Below are 19,472 nucleotides of genomic sequence, written 5' to 3'. Positions count from 1 at the left end.
CGCTTGGACGAAAATTAAAAGGTCCAATGGAGAGAGCTCTACGTAAACTGCCTGACCCTAATGACCCTGCATATCCCATTCTTGACAGACAACAAGAACTCCTTACTATAGTGAAGGAGAATGTGAACCGAGCCCAAGCCAAGCAGAAGCGGTACTATGACCAACATCGTAAGCCAGTGCATTTCCAAGAGGGAGATGTGGTTTGGGTACGGACACATCCTTTGTCTAGAGCTGATGAGGGATTCATGGCAAAGCTGTCTGCCAAATGGAAAGGTCCAGCAAAAATCAACAAGAAGTTAGGGCCCGTTAATTATTCTGTTTCTTTTTCTGATCCAGACAGCACTGACACTTATCACGTGCAAAATCTTAAGATTTGTCATGGCTATGACAAATCTCTTTTCTGAAGGGAGGAGTATGTAACAGTGTTAGCTGTTACCCATGTGATATTTCATACACACTCCTAGGGGGCGCTTGTGCGCTAAAACTCCTTTGATTTAAACTGGTAGTAGGGTAGAGGAAGTCAGTTGTGTTTGGAAGCGGGAAGCATGGTGTTGTCCTAGCACCTCCAGCAAACACTTATTGGGAGTCCAGATTGAGAAACTTTGTTTCCAGGTCAATTTTGTAAGTTTTGTTTCTTCTATGTGGTGCACTTGTTTATTCATGTATAGGTCCTATATAGCTAATGCTAGACTTTTGTTCCTTTTTGTAGATGGACTCTTTATAGGTGACCTTATATTATGGTGTGAGGAATCGGTACGATTCATTAAAGCCCCACCTTTTGGATATTGAGGTTTACCAGAAAGAGAAGGTTTTCATCCATTTAATCCTAATGGATTAATAAATGTCCTGAGGGTAATGATTAACCACGGTGGATCGTAACTTTGTGGACTATTTGAGTTTTTGAAGGTCAATGTTGCTAGCCATTGTGGTACTGGGACATCATCACAAACATCATTGAAAATTGACTTTCATTGCATTGAATCTATTCTTTCCCAAGGAATCTCCAACCCTGAACTGATTATATATAAGTTTCTTTATTGTTATTGTCATTTCCTTATTTATTTTTCTTTAATTTACTTTGCAGATTTTCTATATTCTTTTTGACTTAGTGTACTGGTTTACCAAAAGTATTTTTCTTTTCCTTTTTTTTATATGTATTCATGCTTGTTCTGTTTATGATTTCTGATCTATCAAATCATTACCGAAACAACTTATATAAAGATATAAACATTTCATTCTGATTGTTTTATTGTTTGTGACAACACACTGGGAAATATACATAGATAGGTGTTAGTAGCGTTAGGTAAATAGTTGGTGGGCCTCTCCCTTATTTCAGATATATATAGCTGTGGTCGTTTATATGGACAGTGGTTATAATATATACAAAATAATTATACACAATACACACACATATATTATGTAAACACAAACTTTTATTTTGGATTCGATTAATCGCGATTAATCGTTTACCCAAAAAGTATAATCTGTCCGAATGCCAGTATCCACACCGGCACGGCGACAGACAGCTGCACATTCTCCTCAAAACATTGGATTAATCCGCGCTGTGCCGTGCCGAGGCACAACCCACGTAAAGTTGATAATTCCGCTAATAACTGCAATTGCAGATTTCAAACAGAGATGGCGACAAAGAGGAAAAACTGCTGACTTTTGCAAACATTTGCAAAACATTCTTAGAACATATTTGTGTTAGCGAGAAACCTGTCTGTAAAACATGCTTTTGGTCTGTCTAATTGTTAATCTCATGAGAAAACAATTTTTATCAGGAACTTTGAAAGACTTAGATTTAAAAAGATTTACTTACTGCTTGCTCCAGCGCAAACTCTTTTGGCGTTAAAAAAAACTGTCATGATTTACTGAAGACACACAGTGAAATATGATCACTGAAAAGGCATGGACAGGGTTATTTTTGCGGCTGACCTTATTGCATATGCATTTGTTGGAGTTTCCCTTTCAGACGCAACATTTATGGGAGGAGAATGTTTAAGTGAATCATGCAAGGTGATTTACTAAGGTTTGCGCTAGTCAATTTGTTGCTATTTGCACCATTAATTACCGCCCCAAAAAAGCCAGTCTATAACCTGATGCTAATTGGTAGATTGCGTCGGTCATTATGGAAATGATCCGGCTGCGTCGGATTGCTCTCTCACGCTTATTAGTTTAGTAAATCTGGCCCTTACTTTGTAAGACGGTCCCAGAAAAACAAGAGTAGAGTTCTTTTTAGAGTTTTATAGAATAGTATATACAAAATGTAGGATAATATTATAAAATGTTTGTATTTATTGTATTGTTCGTTGAATAGTAATAGCCTGTGAAGATGAGACAACCCATCAACCAACTAATGTGTATTATCCATGTGACTTCATGTGCTTACTTGTGTAGATTATATTTCATAGGCTTTGACATCTTATCATTGGTGTAGAATATTTCTAAATTGATTTTAACGGCAATTGATCATAACAATCCTGGTTTTAATATCATTCTGTCTCACGCAGGCATCATCGCAGTGGTGATTTTCACCATCCTCTGCACGCTGGTGTTTCTGGTGCGTCACATGTTCCGTCACAAGGGCTCCTACCACACAAACGAGGCCAAGGGGGCGGAGTCTGCCGACTGCGCTGACGCTGCCATCATCGTCAATGACCCCGCCTTCACAGAGACCATCGACGAGAGCAAGAAGGAGTGGTTTATTTAGCCACTTCATTCTCTGACATGGATACCCTGAGGGATACGTAAAGGGCAAGAGTTTTTTCAGTAGCCGATGTGAAATGGACACTTGGCAAGTCTGTGCACTGACTGGCATGTCTGTTCTGTAATTATTTTGTATGTGAGCAAGTACAGCACAAGGACTTCTGTAAGATCAAATTCATCCCATGCAACACATGACAGGAATATTAAATTACAACAACAACTGCTGCATTTTTTTTATCATTGCAATACTGGTCTGTTAACAAACGCATTTGATGTGTGTTCAGCAAACACGAATGCACCAAATACTCCAATAGCACAAAGCGGAATGTGTACAGAATGCACAATTATGTTTCCGATAATGACATTTGATTGTATTTAACATTTTGTTGTCAGCATCTTCAGGACAATAATATATTGTAGCATGGTCATCAGCCAATGGCATCTCTGAATCATTCATCAATGTTAATGCGGCACTTTTGTATCTCATTGTAAATGTTCTTTATAGTTATCAGAATTCAGTGTTATTTATCTGTTTCTCCATAAGTGCTTGTTCAACCTCTGGAAAACACGATAGGCAGTTTAGAGGGTTTTTATAAGGAGAATGCTCTTTAAAACATGAAAGCTCTAGATCGAGGTTTTAGTTCAGATGTGTTCAGTGGTAAAAGATTATGAATGGTTCATTTGCTCCAATGTCTTTTAATGTGCCTCAAAGGTTCAAGGTTTCTTCTGGCCAAGCATGGATTTTGAGACAGATTTGATGGCACTTACATGTTAATATAGGAGAAAGATTACTTTTTGTGTGTGTGTTTGCAGTTTAATGCACTGCTTATTTGAAATCAGCCGCAGCAGCACAAATTTATGTACAAACCATTTTTAATATCGTCTTTGTTGTGCTTGGTTAAGTCATTTTATTTCTTAACTATGCCTGAATTAGGCAATGGAGCATTTCTGTATTTCTGGCAATTTTATTAACATGGTGTCATAAGAGTTTGCCTTCTCTGCTCATGTGAATCCACTAACAAAAGTGTTATTCAACCATCAGATAGATTACAAAACCTGGTTTGTAATAAAGCACTACAATAATGTTGCTTTCTGTACGTTTTGAGTTGTTGAATGGTCTCCATGCATTACCACATTGTTTGGTCTTTTAAATGAACACAATGGCATATTTATTAAGGTTTGTCTGTGGTGTCACGTCAGAATTACATTGTTATTTTATTATAACGTAATGCAATCATTTGTTCTGTTGGTCTTTTTTTTGGAAAATGCTCATAAGATGATGCTTTTGAGATGATGAGGGTTGTAAAGAAACTGACTCTCCAATAATGAACACATTGCAAATATCAATAAACTACTGGATTGTTTTTGCAACAAAAAAATGAGTGACAATACAGTTTATTATATCCTTTCAGGAATTTATTGTGTTGTTAAAGATTATTATCACTAAAGTCCATGTTAACCTGAAAAGGGACAAATACTTTTTATCTTTTTATTTCTTTCCATCTAAAGTCTGCCTATAATGTTAGTCAAGATATCTTGCACCATATTGCTTTTGTTTCAGTAAATGGTCTACTGTAGAAAAAGAAAAAGTGGCTGCCTTACATTTTTAAGTACAATCAACTTGGATATGTTTGTCATTTCAACTTAAATTACATTAAACTGACTTTTTAACTGATTGTTGAATCGTGTATAACTTTGCTTAACTTATTTTGATGCGTTCAAGCAATGTAATAACTAGGACTGTCAAAAGATTAATCGTGATTAATCACATCCAAAATAAAAGTTTGTGTTTACATAATATATGTGTGTGTACTGTGTAGAATTATTATGTATAAATACACACACATTCATGTATATATTTAAGGAATAATTGTATTTATATACTGTATTTACATTTATATAATTTATATAAACATTTTATATATAAATATAACCAATTTTTCTTAAATATATACATGATTGTGTGTTTTTTTATATATATAAATAATTATACACAGTGCACACACATATATTATGTAAACACAAACTTTTATTTTGGATGTGATAAATCACGATTAATCTTTTGACAGCCCTAGTAAAACCATATGTTGTCATAATTTGATCATATAATTATACATTTTATGTAATTTTACAGTGTGGGTGGAAGTTTTTATTTCACAACATTTGACTCTGTCTACATCAAACTCTTTGTTTGGAACCTTTCAAAAATGTACTGTGGTGGTATGGTAAATGTATGGTATCAGATAGTATATTATATTACAATAGCCTTCTATGATTACCATACAGGATATGATACCATTCATGATGCATGGCACATTTTAGTGGAAAAAAGCAGCCAGTGAAAACTAAAAGCAATTTCAAATGAAAGTTATGCTATACTACTGACCAAATGGATGACAAACTGTGATATTTATAATAATGCTCCGATCTAATACATGTTTTGAGTTGTCGTTGTGCACTGAATTATGTCCAGTGAGATTTAACTACTTCTTAAATAGAGAACGTTTGAACCCATGTGTGCGGTCAAAGTCCATAATAATCAGTTCATATTAATATTCATATACTTATTATTGCATAATTGGTATGACAAGGGGAAAAAAACATCGCGGAACCTTCGACCACAGCCGCTGTTTCCGAGCGCGCGCACGCTGACGGAGTGTGTCTCTGTTTCCGGAGGGACGGTGTTTCCGTGAGCACGCGCTGACGGAGTTTTTTTCTGTGTTCGTTGTTTCGGGGTTGTTCTTTTTATTTTCTAAGTAAAAAATAAAGATCGCAACATACGCGTCTGAGATATAAAAGGGGATATTCTTAATCGGGATCCGGAGTGGTGTTGGAGACTCATGTGTACGTTTGTCGTTCTTTCTGGATGATGGTAAGAGCGCGAGATTAGCTGTTAGCTTTAGCTTTAATCCTGAACACAAACACACACAGTTATAGGCGATGACTAATATATTGATATCATAATTCCTACTGCACTGTGTGCTTATGTTCTCCTGACTTGTATTAACGGATCTCTACGTGTTTACAGAGTGTCTGTGCTGTGTTTTGAGGTGAGGCCTCATCAGTCAGATTGTGTTTGCCTGAAGCACACACATTTAAGCAACTTTTAAATCTGTGATATATTTGGATGGAAGGAGTGACTGGTGTACGGAAGCATCAGCATTGCTTAATTTGCTTTAAAGCTCGAGCACCGCGGTAATTGGAAGCCAATGTATCGCCCTCATTAGCTCTACTTGATGCACTACGAGTGACCCGACAAATCTAGATCGCTAACATAGAAATGATGCTTGTTCTGGACATGTCGCTCACTCTCTCTCAGTGTAGATCAAAAACATAATGAGGTGAGGGTCTATAAAATGACGGAGTTGTTATAGTTCAGCAGAGATGTGGAGAGATCAGAAATCAGACGAGTTTAGCAGCGATCAGAAGAGTTCAGAGATGGAAAAACAGGACAGAACAAAGATGTTTTTCTGCTTTTTTTGACAGTTTCATGAACAGGTAATAATTACAACTATATACATATATTTATAGACACACATGCATTATTATTTATTATAGACACAAGAGATTATACAAAATCATAAACGGGTAATTGCTAATTTAGATGTAACTAAACTTTTTATCGCAAAATTGTTCATACACACACACACACACACAGTTAAACCAAAAATTATTCATATATTCTTTTTACTAGTGGGTGCAAGACACTAGTTAATTTATGAGTTAGAATAAGTTAGAATAGCAAGGTGTCTGAATAATTTTTGGTTTGACTGTACATACAGTATGATACACATTACTGATATAATTTATAAAGTTATTATTATATATATATTAATTATTATTATTATATTATATCTAATAGATTAATAAATATATATATATATATATATATATTATGATTTAACTTAATAGATAATTAATAAAACAATAATTATCTATGTAACTAAACATGTTATCTATTATATCTGTAATATATGAAATAATAAAAAAGGTAATATACTTTTTTGAAAGGGTAATAATTGACTACTTATAATTGATGACTATAATTGACTATAATTTTAATAATTGACTACTAAAATGTAGTTTTAACTACCCCTTTTGCCTCAACTAACTATTTAAATTTGTTTATATATATATGTATGAATTATTATTTTTCTATTTATCATATATATATGTATATGATGGATAATTGATAAAACAATAATTATCTATATATATTAGGCTATCTTTTATTTGTATATATATATATATTAGGGCTGCGCAATATATAGAAATATCGCAAATGTATATCGCGATATGCATATCGCAACAGCTTGCAATAATTGGGGTCATGAACAAAAGACAAAGTTTTGTAGCTTTAATAAGTATCAGGATATATTTAATTCATACAGTGAAAACTAAGCAATGTTTTATTTTTATATTTTATGATTCAGTATCTTTTATTAAATAAACCTAATGTAGGATAACCTGAAGCCCTGAGGTTTACACTGATGTTAAAATAACACTTCTTACGCTACAGTAAAACACTGATGTTCACTTTCAGAAGTTATAAGGATGTTTTCTTGTCATAAAAAGAATGTGAAACACATGTAAGTTATATAATTTTAAATATATTTTAAAGTTAATTTAAGTTTATTTTACACACTTTAAGCATTATCGTATCGCATATCGAATATCGCATTTTTCTTCAATATCGCACAGCCCTAATATATATATATATATATCTTCTAATTGATGAAAAATAATAAAAAGGTAGTATATTAGTATTTATATATAATGTGTAAGATATTATCCATAATATGTATTATGTTTGTGCTACAAAAACAATTTAGAGTGGATGTATAAATATAATCACCGTTCAGCTGTTCTGGTGCTGTTCTGTAATGAAGTTATTGAAAATCATTGTGAGTCCAGATGTTCTGCTGTCCCACAGATGTGGTGTTCTGCCTGAGTGAATCACTGTAAGTCGTGATCTAATGGCTGAACGCTGGTAAGTAATTTGCTTGGTTACAGCACCGGCTGCATCTCAGAGCTCCTAGCGGAATTTTTTTCTGTTCCATGAGTTGTTGCCATGGATACAAGAAGGGAACCCCAGGATATAATGAACAGGAGATTCCATACAAGGAATATTTGTCCCAGGAAAAACTGCTGCTGTGTCTTTTTGAGATCTATCAGCAGCTTCTTCAGCTGCTAGCAGGTTTCTGTTAGTTTTCTCCGGTTTTTGGACACAAGCTACACCCGAGAGACTCGCTTGCCGAGATGTATTTAATCGTACATGATTCCAACGCACCGTGTATCTCTCTTCCTTGTTCCTCGCAGGTTTCTTTCCTGTCTGTCGCTGTTCCCTGAGGGTGCGACCCTCTTCATCCTCTCTCACCGCTTGACCCTATGGAGGAGTAGCTCTTGAGTGACAGGCACAAGAACCAATCAAACACCAGGAGGAGCGTCAGACTCACAGCGGCAGGGCCGAGAGGAAGAGAGGATGTCGTCTAACCGGACACAGACCCCTCACGGTCTGAAGCAGATCGGGCTGGACCAGATCTGGGATGATCTGCGGGCGGGAATACAGCAGGTGTACACCCGCCAGAGCATGGCCAAGTCACGCTACATGGAGCTCTACACGTATCCTCAACTGCAATTTAATGTCATTTCTAGCTTGTTTCAGAGACTCGTCCAGCGTCTGTTGTGGCCTTAACCTCATGTTTTTCAGTCACGTGTATAATTATTGCACTAGTGTGCATCAGTCGAATCAGGCCCGCGGTGCTGGTGCCCCCCCATCCAAACCTTCGAAGAAGACCCCAACACCCGGAGGAGCTCAGTTCGTGGGGCTGGAACTCTACAAGAGATTGAAGGAATTTCTGAAGAATTACCTTACGAACTTACTAAAGGTACGTCACAGGAATAGATGGGTCAGATAAACTACCATTCAAAATAATGGGGTTCGTCAGATTTTTTTTTTTAATAACAATGCTGCATTTATTTGATTAAAATACAGTAAAAACGTTAATATTGTGAAATATTTTAAACATTTAAAATGACTGTTTTCTATTTGAAAATGGACTTCATACCAGTGACTTAAAATTTAAACATTTTTCAGAAAAAAATCTGATTTGTTTAGTGACCCTGAACAAAATGTATTTTAGGATCCATTGTTTCACCCAGTGAAACAAATTCACAGCATTTAACCCAAAATATTCAGATTCAGAACTATACAGTTGTTTATGACCAAAGTAAGTCTAAATGATGATGATGATTATTATTATTTATTTAATAGAATTTGACGACAAAAAAAGCTTACACATCCACTAAGACACTCAAATATTGTTTAAGTACCATAAACATTTTGTTCTAAAAAAGTAAAATAGATGCTTTGTAAAGTACCTATAGACCAGTTAAAGAATCTTCCTTCAAAAACACACTAGCACTTTCAGTGCGCACACAGGTTTGACTCACATCAGAGTTCAGTTTGTTTGGATGATGTGAACGCTGTTTTCCAAACTCGGGTGCGCACCCGTGAACCGTACCCGAGTCCGCATAAAAATGGTGGTCTGGGGTACGGTTCATGTGAACTCCAGTACAGTTCACTGCTGATATGAACGCAATTGTACTAAATCAAATGCTGGTGATAACGTATGTTTCGAGAAAACTGTGTGTTTGTGTGCATCTCACTCACTCACTTTTCTGACAAGCGTGACTGATTTTCACAAATTTACAGAAAAAGTATTTCACAAATGGACTCCAGCAATCTTTAGAGCATTTGCAGTACATTCGTGGAAGATAAGACGCAAGTGCCATTATGTGCTGATGCTTTGAAAACAAAACTATAGGTTAAAAAATAAAAGTAACATATAATAGTTTCGAGCAAGCGGCAATCTTCCGGTCTCTCTCTTGAATTCAACACGGAAGTGACTTAAACTGCAATTCATCGACTGGCCGCTAGAGACGGCCTCTGAAAGAGAGTCAATCCCATATACTCCCCATGTTAATATGCCAACTTTACAAAAAGTGGTTTTGGTCTATATAGCTAATTTTGCCCTTCATGACAACTGTGAGGGGGGTGATTTTTTATTTATTTATTTATATATATTTTTTTATATGTAACTCATCCGTTTACATTATATTAAGCCTTAAAGTTCTGCATAATTAAGGGCGTGGCCACTTGAGTGACAGGTGGATTGCCGCTGCTGTCACTACTAGCGGTCACCTCGGCTAATCCCGCCTCTTGGCTCATTTTTGGTTATCCGGGAGTGACGTGGTGGGGTGACGCTCTGCCAAGATGGCGACGGTCGGCTCCGTCCACTTCGGGCATCAAAAATGCTCTTCAGAAACCTACGGGTGATGTCACGGACACTACATCCATATTCTTCTTTATTCACAGTCTATGGTTTTGAGCAATGCTATTAATTTTGTGCTATGATAGCACAAATGCACCACTGAAACCGGTGTCAGTCAGCGAAATTCTGTACTTGTATGGTTGTTTTAAAAATATATATTTTTCATTATAGCTAGTAAGCCAGCAGGTTTCATTCATATTTTTGGCTTATAATTTTGAGTGACATATGTCATATTTAATTTAGCTAATTTTTCTCTGACATGTTTTACTGTGTTGGCAGTTTCATAAGACAAAAATAACTAATCAAATTCTTGTATAGGCAACAACATTATATTTGTTATCCCCAATCACTCTCTCTTTCTTTAGGGGAAATAGCCCCTATGCACAGCTGCACTACTTCCTGAATTTAAGCAGGGTCCTTTGTTTCCTGTCTGCCAGGATTGGCCAAACTGATTAATCCAGGTGTGTCTGACCAACAACAATAATCAGACACACCTGGATTAATCAGTTTGGCCAATCCTGGCAGACAGGAAACAAAGGACCCTGCTTAAGTTCAGGAAGTAGTGCAGCTTGTGCATAGGGCCCATTTAAATGTGAGAGATCAGGAAGAAAATCATTCTGAGCAGATAGTGGGTGAACAACACAGAGTGAATTTCCCGTGCAGACCTCTACCCTTAAACTCCCAGTGAATATGTATATATGTGACTGCTTCCCTCAGGATGGAGAGGATCTGATGGACGAGAGCGTTCTGAAGTTCTACACGCAGCAGTGGGAGGATTACAGGTTCTCCAGTAAAGTGCTCAATGGGATCTGCGCTTATCTCAACCGCCACTGGGTGCGCCGGGAGTGTGACGAGGGCCGGAAAGGGATCTATGAAATCTACTCTGTGAGTGTTTCTTGCTTTTCTTCTGCAATGCAGCAAAATTTCAATCCATCTGATGTCATGATATGTATGTCTTGTGAATGTTCTGTGTGTCTGTGTGTGGGTGTTTTTCCAGCTCGCTCTGGTGACGTGGAGGGAATGCTTGTTTCGGCCTCTGAATAAGCAGGTAAGATTGGATACAGGAAACGTCATATTGGGAAAAGTGTTTAACACTAATAAGTGTGTTTTTTTTGGTACCTTTGTTCTTAGGTCACCAATGCAGTATTGAAGCTGATAGAGAAGGAGAGGAACGGAGAAACCATCAACACGAGACTCATCAGTGGAGTGGTCCAGTCTTATGGTGCGGCATCGTTTACATCGGGGCTGCAACTAATGATTATTTTGATAATCGATTAATCCGTCGATTATTTTATTATACATTAGGGGTGTAACGATATTCACGATTCAATACTATTACGAAAATAAAGCCAAAATAAAGATTTTTTTTGTTATTATTATTTAATTATTATCAGGGTCCACAAATATTCCCTCATTGTATTATACATTATATTCAACATTATAGTAAACATTATAGTAGTTTAATGTAGCAATGTCACTGAAACTGAAACTTTCTCATGGACTTGCGCTTTCAATTCACTCGTCTGGACAGTAATTATATTACATTAATGGACTTTTCCAACAATAGTGCCTTTACTGTTACTGCTCTCATAAATATGATTACTTTTATGATTTAATTTAAGACTACACATAATTTCTAACAAAAATTAAGCAAAAAGTGTATTTTAGTCAGAATTTTTACGCTCCTATTCTACTGAGCACCGTCTGTTTTACTCGTACACTCGTTGTCTGTGAAGGTTAACAAGACTCTTGTCAGAATATGCAAAAATAAATACTCGCCATACTTTCTAAGTTAAGCGCTGAGGAAAACGCGTGTCAAAAGCATTAAACCGCACACACATCTGTCAAAGCACGAGAGGACAACTTAGGCTTTAGTTTGAAATATAACGCATTCTCATGTTTTGGACAAGTGGGATCATGTACATTTCCCGCAGCAGCTCACTCTGTTCTCCGCCATTTTTGTCCATAGAAATGGGTTATTCACTACTGTAAAGCGGCGTAACTGGCTGATGGTTTCCAAGCAAGGTGCACGACGTGACTAATCGATTATCAAATTCGTTGTTTATTTTCATGATCGATAATCAATTTTATCGATCAGTTGTTGCAGCCCTAGTTTACATCATGATGGATTGCATTGCTTGTTTGTTTGAGTCTGTGATGAAGATGTCTAGAAGTGGTGTTGCTCAGTGGATGATTATTTCGGTCTCTCGCAGTGGAGTTGGGTCTCAATGAGGACGACGCCTTCGCTAAAGGACCGACTCTGTCTGTCTACAAGGAATACTTTGAGACTCAGTTCCTGGCCGACACCGAACGGTTTTACACGAGGGAAAGCACTGAGTTCCTGCAACAGAATCCTGTTACTGAGTACATGAAAAAGGTGAGGCACAAAAAAATGTTAAACTCTGGTTGTGCACTTAAATGTGTTAATGGTGTCCAGTAGGGCTTGACAGTATATGCAATATCTTTTCAATTATTTTGCTGAAGTTTTGAGCTCTATGTGTTGTAGGCCGAGGCTCGTTTGCTGGAGGAGCAGAGGAGGGTGCAGGTCTACCTCCACGAAAGCACACAGGATGAGCTGGCCAGGAAGTGTGAGCAGGTTCTCATCGAGAAACACCTGGAGATCTTCCACACAGAGTTCCAGAACCTTCTGGACGCAGACAAAAATGAAGGTGTGAACCACAGTGTAAACAGTGAATGTTCACGAGTTCTTTAGATTGAAAATCTCAACCATAATTTATTCTTTCTCTCTCTGTAGATCTGGGCCGCATGTACAATCTTGTGTCACGGATCACAGATGGATTGGGAGAGTTGAAGAAACTTTTGGAAACGCACATTTATAATCAAGGCTTGGCAGCCATCGAGAAATGTGGGGAGGCTGCTCTCAATGTGAGTCTATGAAGCTCTGTTTGCGATGTACATTACACCATCTGAAGCTGAGATCATCATGCTTCAGACATACAAGTATCTCAAACATAGTTTATGAAAGTGTTCTGGTTTAATTCTTTAAGGAAGTTATATATTTTTCAGCAAATACTTTAGGAGAACTTACAATACAATGTTTATTTATAAAGCACAATTTAAAAACAACTGAAGTTGACCAAAGTGCTGTACAAGAAAGAGAGAGAGGAAAAAAAAGATTTTCTATCAATAAAACACAAGCTGTAAAATAGATGTAACTTTTAATAGTCAAGCCTGAGTACTTTTTTTATTTTTTATGTGCTTTTATAGCATTTTAACTTGTTACTAATAGTACAAGTTACTAACTTGTAATAGCCAAGAAAGCTGGCGTAGCGTTAACCTCAACCAACTAACCATCATGCTTTAGACCTGATCTTAAAACTACTGTGATCTTTTTTTTTTTTTTTTAAAGGACCCCAAAATGTACGTCCAGACCATTTTGGACGTCCACAAGAAGTACAATGCCTTGGTGATGTCAGCATTCAACAATGATGCTGGTTTTGTGGCTGCTCTTGACAAGGTATGACCATCCTTTAAGTTCTCTAGTCAAGATTGAATTAGATAATTAATAGTTTAATCTGATAGGGTAAAGTTATTGCATGTCTATAGGCTGGTGTCTTGATTCCTGTTCTCTCACAGACTGCTTTTTAGATCCGATATACTCAGTGAAGTTCTTTTTGGACCTTTTTTTACTAAACGTCCCGATGGCACCTATGCTGCCGAGAGCGGCGTTTAGATGAGAATGTAAATATGTGCTGCACACTTTCCTCTCAATAGCAAAATAAACAACAAAAATGACAGCAGTGAGAAAACAGCAGTTAAAGGTGCAGTGAGCAAAACACTGCTGATATTTGAAATCAACTCAAACGAACACACCCGTCCCTTCATTGCTCCGCCCCCAAATTGCATGAACACGCAATGCAAGAGTGGATGTCTCCTTATGATAGCTGGAGCAAAGCAAAATAATGCTTACATTCACACCGGTTGACATCACACCGGTTTGTTGTTCGAGTTCACTTGATGTATAACAGGGCTTTAAATGGGTGAATCTCATGAATCTAACACATCAATGATGCCTATCTTTAAGACTATATTTTGCTAATAGCTTTTGGATATTGAAAGCATTCAAGCATGTATTTTCTCTGTGTTCAGGCGTGTGGGCGCTTCATAAATAATAATGCTGTGACCAAGATGGTTCAGTCCTCCAGCAAATCTCCTGAACTGCTGGCCAGATACTGCGACTCTCTGCTCAAGAAGAGGTGTGTGTTCATCTGTCTTTGTCTGTTGATGCACTGTAAATGTTTTTAGATCCCTGTGCTGGATCTAATCGAACCTCTGTCTGATATTGCAGCTCCAAAAACCCAGAGGAGGCAGAACTTGAAGACACTCTGAATCAAGTGGTCCGTTTTATGTTCTTGGATGATTTGTGATTGCCAAAACAAGTTGCACAGCACTTTTTTTTTTTTTTTTTCATAATGTCTTTGTTTTGCCTGTATTGATCTTTTTCTTCATTTGTAGATGGTGGTGTTCAAGTACATTGAGGACAAGGACGTGTTCCAGAAGTTCTATGCGAAGATGCTGGCCAAGCGTCTGGTCCATCAGAACAGCGCCAGCGATGATGCAGAAGCCAGCATGATCTCCAAACTAAAGGTGCAAGAGTTTCCTCCACAGCTTATGAAAATAGAAACATCTGTTAAAATGATCAATAAAGCTTAAATGTCCTAAAATCAGCACCAGATGCAATATTGTTTTTTTTGTACTTTGATTTATAGCTTTTATTTGCAAAAATGCAGACGTTGGAATCATTTCTGTGAATGACTCATTGAAACCGTTTCAATTAATCATTGTATTGTCTGATTTAACAATTCATGTTCATGTATCATCAGAATTGTTAATGTAAGACCATGTGCTGCATTTACATTTACATTTAGTATAAAAAACTTTTTTTTCAATATTGCCAATTTTTTACTAGTCTATGTATTATTATATTGGTAATTACTGAAAATGATTAAATATCATTCTTGTTCATTTAGTGAAAATTTGTATGAAAAACAGGTTTTGGTTATTTATTTTAACTACCGTTCATTTGTTATTGTATTTTACCAATTTTATTGGTTGCGTTTATCCAACTTGCGTTTATCCAAAGTAGTGTTATTTTACTATTATTTATATACTATCATAGTTTTTATTAATATTTTGTTATAATATTATTAATATTTTTTAAATATAGGCTTTTATTTTTATATTATCTTTTTTATTTCAGTTTAAGTTTTAGTAGGTTTTTGTTATTTTGTCATTTATATTAATTATTTAGAATATTTCTATTTGGCTTTCATTTATTTGTATGTTTTAGTAATTTAGTTCTTAATTTAATATGCTTTATTTCATTTCAGCATTGTTTCGATTAACAAAAACATTCTGTTTTAGTTAACAATACCAACACTCATCCAAGCCCTAGTGGTGTCATTGTGCTTTTTAATGTTCTTGTATTTTTAGTTCACTGCACATGCCATCGTGTCTAACACTGTTTGGTTTGTCATGTTTAGCAAGCGTGTGGCTTTGAATACACATCGAAACTCCAGCGCATGTTCCAGGACATTGGAGTCAGCAAAGACCTCAACGAACAGTTCAAGAAGCACCTCACAAACTCCGAGCCTTTAGACTGTAAGGATGAGCTTCTCTCTCTGCTCTGCTGCCGTATCAAATACGGTCATCTGTGCTTATGAATGTTGTGTTGTTTTCCAGTGGACTTCAGCATCCAGGTGTTGAGCTCGGGTTCATGGCCTTTTCAGCAGTCCTGCACTTTTGCTCTGCCGTCTGAGGTAATAATGGAAATGTGTTTGTATGCAAGTCACTTGTTTTTGGTCTTTTCGAGGTTCTTCTAAATCCATTATCTGTCTCTTCTGATGCAGTTGGAGAGGAGCTACCAAAGGTTCACAGCCTTCTATGCCAGCAGACACAGTGGCCGCAAGCTCACCTGGCTTTACCACCTGTCCAAAGGAGAACTGGTCACCAACTGCTTCAAAAACCGCTACACCTTACAGGTACCATATGATATGTCACTTGAGTACCCCAACCACTACCATCCTTTGTGAATTTCTTTTTTTTTAAAGATTTAAACTAGTGTAAATTTGCTAAATATGCACTAACGTTACTGAGTTGTGTTTCTGTATTTTTGTGTAATAGTGGAATTGGTTTATCTGTGGGATTAAATGAATTGTATTTAAATAATGTTTATTTAAATGGGGCATGAATATTCATCAGACCGTTTGTGTGTCCATGCAGGCATCTACGTTCCAGATGGCCATTCTACTGCAGTATAACACAGAAGACATTTATACAGTCCAGCAGCTGACAGACAGCACACAGATCAAAATAGTAAGTAAACAAAAGAGGACTTGGTACAATACGCCTAAAACCATATCTAGATGTGTCTGATTTTTCATTGGTGCACTAACAGCTTTTTTCCTTTCTTTTTTAGGACATATTGGTGCAGGTTTTGCAAATATTATTGAAATCCAAGTTGCTGGTAAGCAATTTTTGGACTTGATTCAAAAAAGCAATTGGATACTTGCAAAGTCACCATGAAATCACAATTGTTTTTTGATTAACGGCCTCTTTTAAATCAATTTTCTGATGGAAGACTTTTTTTCTCAAGCTTAATTTTTACATATGTAAAATGGGTTGTGAATGCCATTTCATGATGACTTCAGCACAGGCTAATATTATTATATGCAGTTGTTTTCAGTTATATAATCATCAGTGTGTCTATGCAGGTTTTAGAGGACGAGAACGCGAATGTGGATGAAATGGAATTCAAACCCGACACCCTCATAAAACTCTTCCTGGGCTATAAAAAGTAGGTCTCCTCAGCTCATCTCATCTTGCAAACAACATCTACGAGTCTATAATTAGTGTTTTACAGTTTGTGTTTTTAAAATCATGCAGGGTAAAAGCTAAATGCATTTGTGAATATTGACGGCTGATGCTTTTTCTTCCCAGTAAAAAGCTGCGAGTGAACATTAATGTGCCAATGAAGACAGAGCAGAAACAGGAACAGGAAACAACCCATAAAAACATTGAGGAGGACAGGAAACTCTTGATTCAGGTATCCTCGTCCACACTGCTTATATACACCACCCTTCAAATGTTTGGGGTTAGTCAGGCCTGTAGATCAGATATTTACTTGCTCCGCCTAAAGAAAGAAATTAAGTTATTGCTTTCATAATTTTTGACCTATGTAATGTAATCTTACAATACCAATGAAATTTCACAATAATCGATTTAAATTTACAATTGCAGCAAAAACAACTAAGGCCCTGTTTACACGAGAACGTAAAAATATTTTATCGGATGTGACTTTCGTTTACACGGCGACTGCGTTTTTGGGGCTTAAAAACACAAAAAAGTGAAACTACCCTCCAGAGTGGAAATCTTCAAAACGCTCCACCATCGCGTTCCCGTCTAAAGGGTAAAAAACGGTAAAAACGCAAAAATCTGCTAGACAGTGAAGGCGTCGCGTACGCGTTTACGTCACAGGCATGCACCAGTACAGGAAAATAACAAGACATTATCAAACTAAAATATAGCATTAATTTCATTGACAAAAAAAATAAAAAATTCTATCATTTTTGAGCTACACGCGAAGAGCACCGAGGGTTAAACATGAAAAACAGTGTCAGCGTCTCTTTCACTTTCAGTGCTTCACATTGCCACCTAGCCGCCTGGAGTGCACACTAAATCGAATTTCACACACTTTTGCGTCACCATATGCATGCAGATCCATGCAGATGGAAACTGTTTTGCACATCGAGTGTATAGCATAAGCTAATTTGCGTCTCAGAAAGGCTTTTCTAAAAAAAACGAAAGCTACTAATCATAGAATAAAGCTAACACAGCATGTCATTTATACACATAAAAAATACATATCTAAATGACCTGTACCTCTTTTAAGGATGCTTCCAACCCTGGCATCAATAGCTAATTGAAACAAACATTTATTAAATTTAAATATGCATGCAGTTCTGGTTTATTTTAAAGCTTTACCTTCAATGTAAAAGACTTTATTTGACATTACTGCTTTAAACTCATTTGGCAACATGTTCCAAAGTTGGGAGCCCTTTATAGAGAAGGCTCTTTGCCCTTGTGTAGTTCTACGGAAATCAATCCTATAATTCCCACCTGTCTCTTTATCAATTACCAAGCTTCCATAAAAATGGAAGGTTAAACCGAGTGCATTGCATTGTGGGATACAGCATCACACGTTTTGACAATTGTAGTAGGTCTTTTAGAAGATATTCCAAAATTGTATTGCAAAAGTATTATAGTGAGGTGTGTTGGGAATCGCATGCTAAGTTGAGATGTGTTCCTCTTGTGCAGGCGGCCATAGTGAGGATCATGAAGATGAGGAAGGTTCTGAAGCATCAACAACTCCTGGCGGAGGTTCTGAACCAGCTCTCATCACGGTTTAAACCCAGAGTCCCCGTCATCAAGGTCAGTCATTCCTCCTCTACACATCTAGTCTGCTTAACAGATGTGTGTCCGCTCATACTTACTTTGGCTCGTCTTATCTTTTGCAGAAGTGCATTGACATTCTCATAGAGAAGGAATATCTGGAGCGGGTGGACGGAGAGAAGGACACCTACAGCTACTTGGCCTAAACATTTCTTCACTCCTCCATGTCTTTACTGTCTGTCTCTCTCTCTCTCTCACTCTCACTTTTTTTAAGTTGTCTCTCGGGAAATAAATATCATTCCTCTTGATGTTCGGCCTGTGTTGATGGGAGTGTGAGAGTTTAAAAAGGAAAAAGGACTTACAGAAGAGGAGCGCGTGTGTGCGTCAGTGAATGTTAATGTGCGAGAGATAGACTTTACTGTTGCCCTGCATATGGACTGACTGCATTCAAAATGTACATACAAAACAGAGACCTTGAGCTTTAATCTCGCAAAATAAAACATTGCAGGTTTTAAAAACCCAATCAGAAATAAACCCTACACATTAAGCATGCTATTGCCTATCAACGTTTAAATGAAGAAGAAAATGAAAAAAAGATACATTGAAATCTTAGCAAATAGGGGCTTCAGAAATGTTTTAAGAGAAGAAAGGAAATCATTTAGGAAAAAGGTGCGATTTTAGCTGCACATCCCAAGAAGGAACGAGTTGGACAGGTTTGTAGACGTGTACTCTGCATTGTTACCTGCTACCTGAAAAACCATTTGTATAGTGTGGTTCACTTTTTTAAATGTGTGTTAAAATAAAAGAATTAAAAGTTTTCTGTATGTATTTCTGATGCTGTGAAATCACTATGTGAAATGGTTTGATTATTCATAAACAATTATGCATGTTTCATTTTTATCTTTCCACGAACAAAATATGGCCTGAAACTTAAATTGCTAAGTGAAATGAGGTGCTGAACATTATAGAACCGAATATATTATATTTCTATTAATATTTTGTGAGGGTTGTCATTTT

General features: G+C 36.8%; 2 protein-coding genes across 4 annotated transcripts in view; both read left to right on the top strand.

The window, feature by feature from the left end:
• The window catches only part of cntnap2b (contactin associated protein 2b), a 46,563-nt gene extending 42,058 nt beyond the window's left edge, over positions 1 to 4,505 (top strand). For both annotated transcript variants that reach the window (XM_079614403.1, XM_079614404.1), the window contains exon 25: positions 2,514 to 4,505. In XM_079614403.1, the coding sequence (XP_079470529.1) occupies positions 2,514 to 2,713 (200 nt within the window). In that variant the 3' untranslated portion in view covers positions 2,714 to 4,505. The remainder of the gene's footprint in view (positions 1 to 2,513) is intronic.
• Positions 4,506 to 5,228: 723 nt separating this feature from the next.
• Positions 5,229 to 19,272, top strand: cul1a (cullin 1a). Of its 2 annotated transcripts, none has more exons than XM_079612120.1 (22): positions 5,229 to 5,581; positions 8,029 to 8,331; positions 8,420 to 8,597; positions 10,761 to 10,928; positions 11,041 to 11,091; positions 11,175 to 11,265; positions 12,257 to 12,420; positions 12,550 to 12,712; positions 12,799 to 12,929; positions 13,414 to 13,521; positions 14,154 to 14,260; positions 14,353 to 14,401; positions 14,520 to 14,651; positions 15,548 to 15,665; positions 15,747 to 15,823; positions 15,914 to 16,045; positions 16,287 to 16,379; positions 16,483 to 16,530; positions 16,778 to 16,860; positions 17,004 to 17,109; positions 18,381 to 18,494; positions 18,581 to 19,272. In XM_079612120.1, exons 2-22 carry the CDS (start codon positions 8,192 to 8,194, stop codon positions 18,659 to 18,661), a joined length of 2,334 nt encoding a protein of 777 aa, XP_079468246.1. In that variant the 5' UTR covers positions 5,229 to 5,581; positions 8,029 to 8,191; the 3' UTR covers positions 18,662 to 19,272. The 2 variants fall into 2 exon arrangements, with proteins under 2 accessions (XP_079468246.1, XP_079468247.1); XM_079612121.1 differs by having other exon boundaries at positions 5,382 to 6,207.
• The last annotated feature ends 200 nt before the right edge of the window (positions 19,273 to 19,472 follow it).

Source organism: Phoxinus phoxinus (genome assembly GCF_949152265.1).
Source record: "Phoxinus phoxinus genome assembly, chromosome: 5".
NCBI classification, from domain to species: domain Eukaryota; kingdom Metazoa; phylum Chordata; class Actinopteri; order Cypriniformes; family Leuciscidae; genus Phoxinus; species Phoxinus phoxinus.
The sequence above is the reverse complement of the archived record's forward strand: the minus strand, read 5'-3'. Positions and strand labels throughout refer to the sequence as shown.